This window comes from Octopus bimaculoides, chromosome 26 (genome assembly GCF_001194135.2).
Source record: "Octopus bimaculoides isolate UCB-OBI-ISO-001 chromosome 26, ASM119413v2, whole genome shotgun sequence".
NCBI classification, from domain to species: Eukaryota; Metazoa; Mollusca; class Cephalopoda; order Octopoda; family Octopodidae; genus Octopus; species Octopus bimaculoides.
This window is the reverse complement of record NC_069006.1, coordinates 23,775,260-23,775,757: the sequence shown is the minus strand read 5'-3', so window position 1 is coordinate 23,775,757 and position 498 is coordinate 23,775,260. Positions and strand designations below refer to the sequence as shown.

At 34.5% G+C, this 498-nt stretch overlaps 1 protein-coding gene across 1 annotated transcript in view; it reads left to right on the top strand.

Annotated features, from left to right (window-relative positions):
- Positions 1–21: 21 nt before the first annotated feature.
- The window catches only part of LOC106880702 (septin-5), a 78,627-nt gene continuing 78,150 nt past the window's right edge, over positions 22–498 (top strand). Inside the window, exon 1 of the mRNA XM_014930774.2 lies at positions 22–170. Within this exon, the coding sequence (XP_014786260.1) occupies positions 150–170 (21 nt within the window). The 5' untranslated portion in view covers positions 22–149. The remainder of the gene's footprint in view (positions 171–498) is intronic.

The window sequence follows — 498 nt, the reverse complement described above, 5'->3', positions numbered from 1 at the left end:
CACACACATATATATATATATATATATATATATATATATATATTAGATATACATATGTAAGTACAAGCGTTACGTGCGCACTAAGTGAACTGGACCACACCACTGGATTTGGACACGTTAAGGAGTGACTTACGCACCCTTCCACCTCTATGAACGGCATGTACGTACAGGTAGGTGTGTTATTCAGTCTCTCTGTGTGTGTGTGTGTGTGTGTGTGTGTGTACGTGCACATATATTGGACTTGTTACCTGCTTTATTTTATAGATATGCTTATGTAGAAATATATTTTAATGAATCTACCTCCGTCTCTGTATAAGACACGCATATAATACGAGTAGGATCCAAACGAAGATATCCCCTAATAGCGGATGACACCAGGTGGCGCAAACTGTGCCAGTGCTTTATTTAACACACCACGCTAATTAACGTATACTCATTAATCCAAAATATTACATACATATATATATATATATATATATATATATATATATATATATA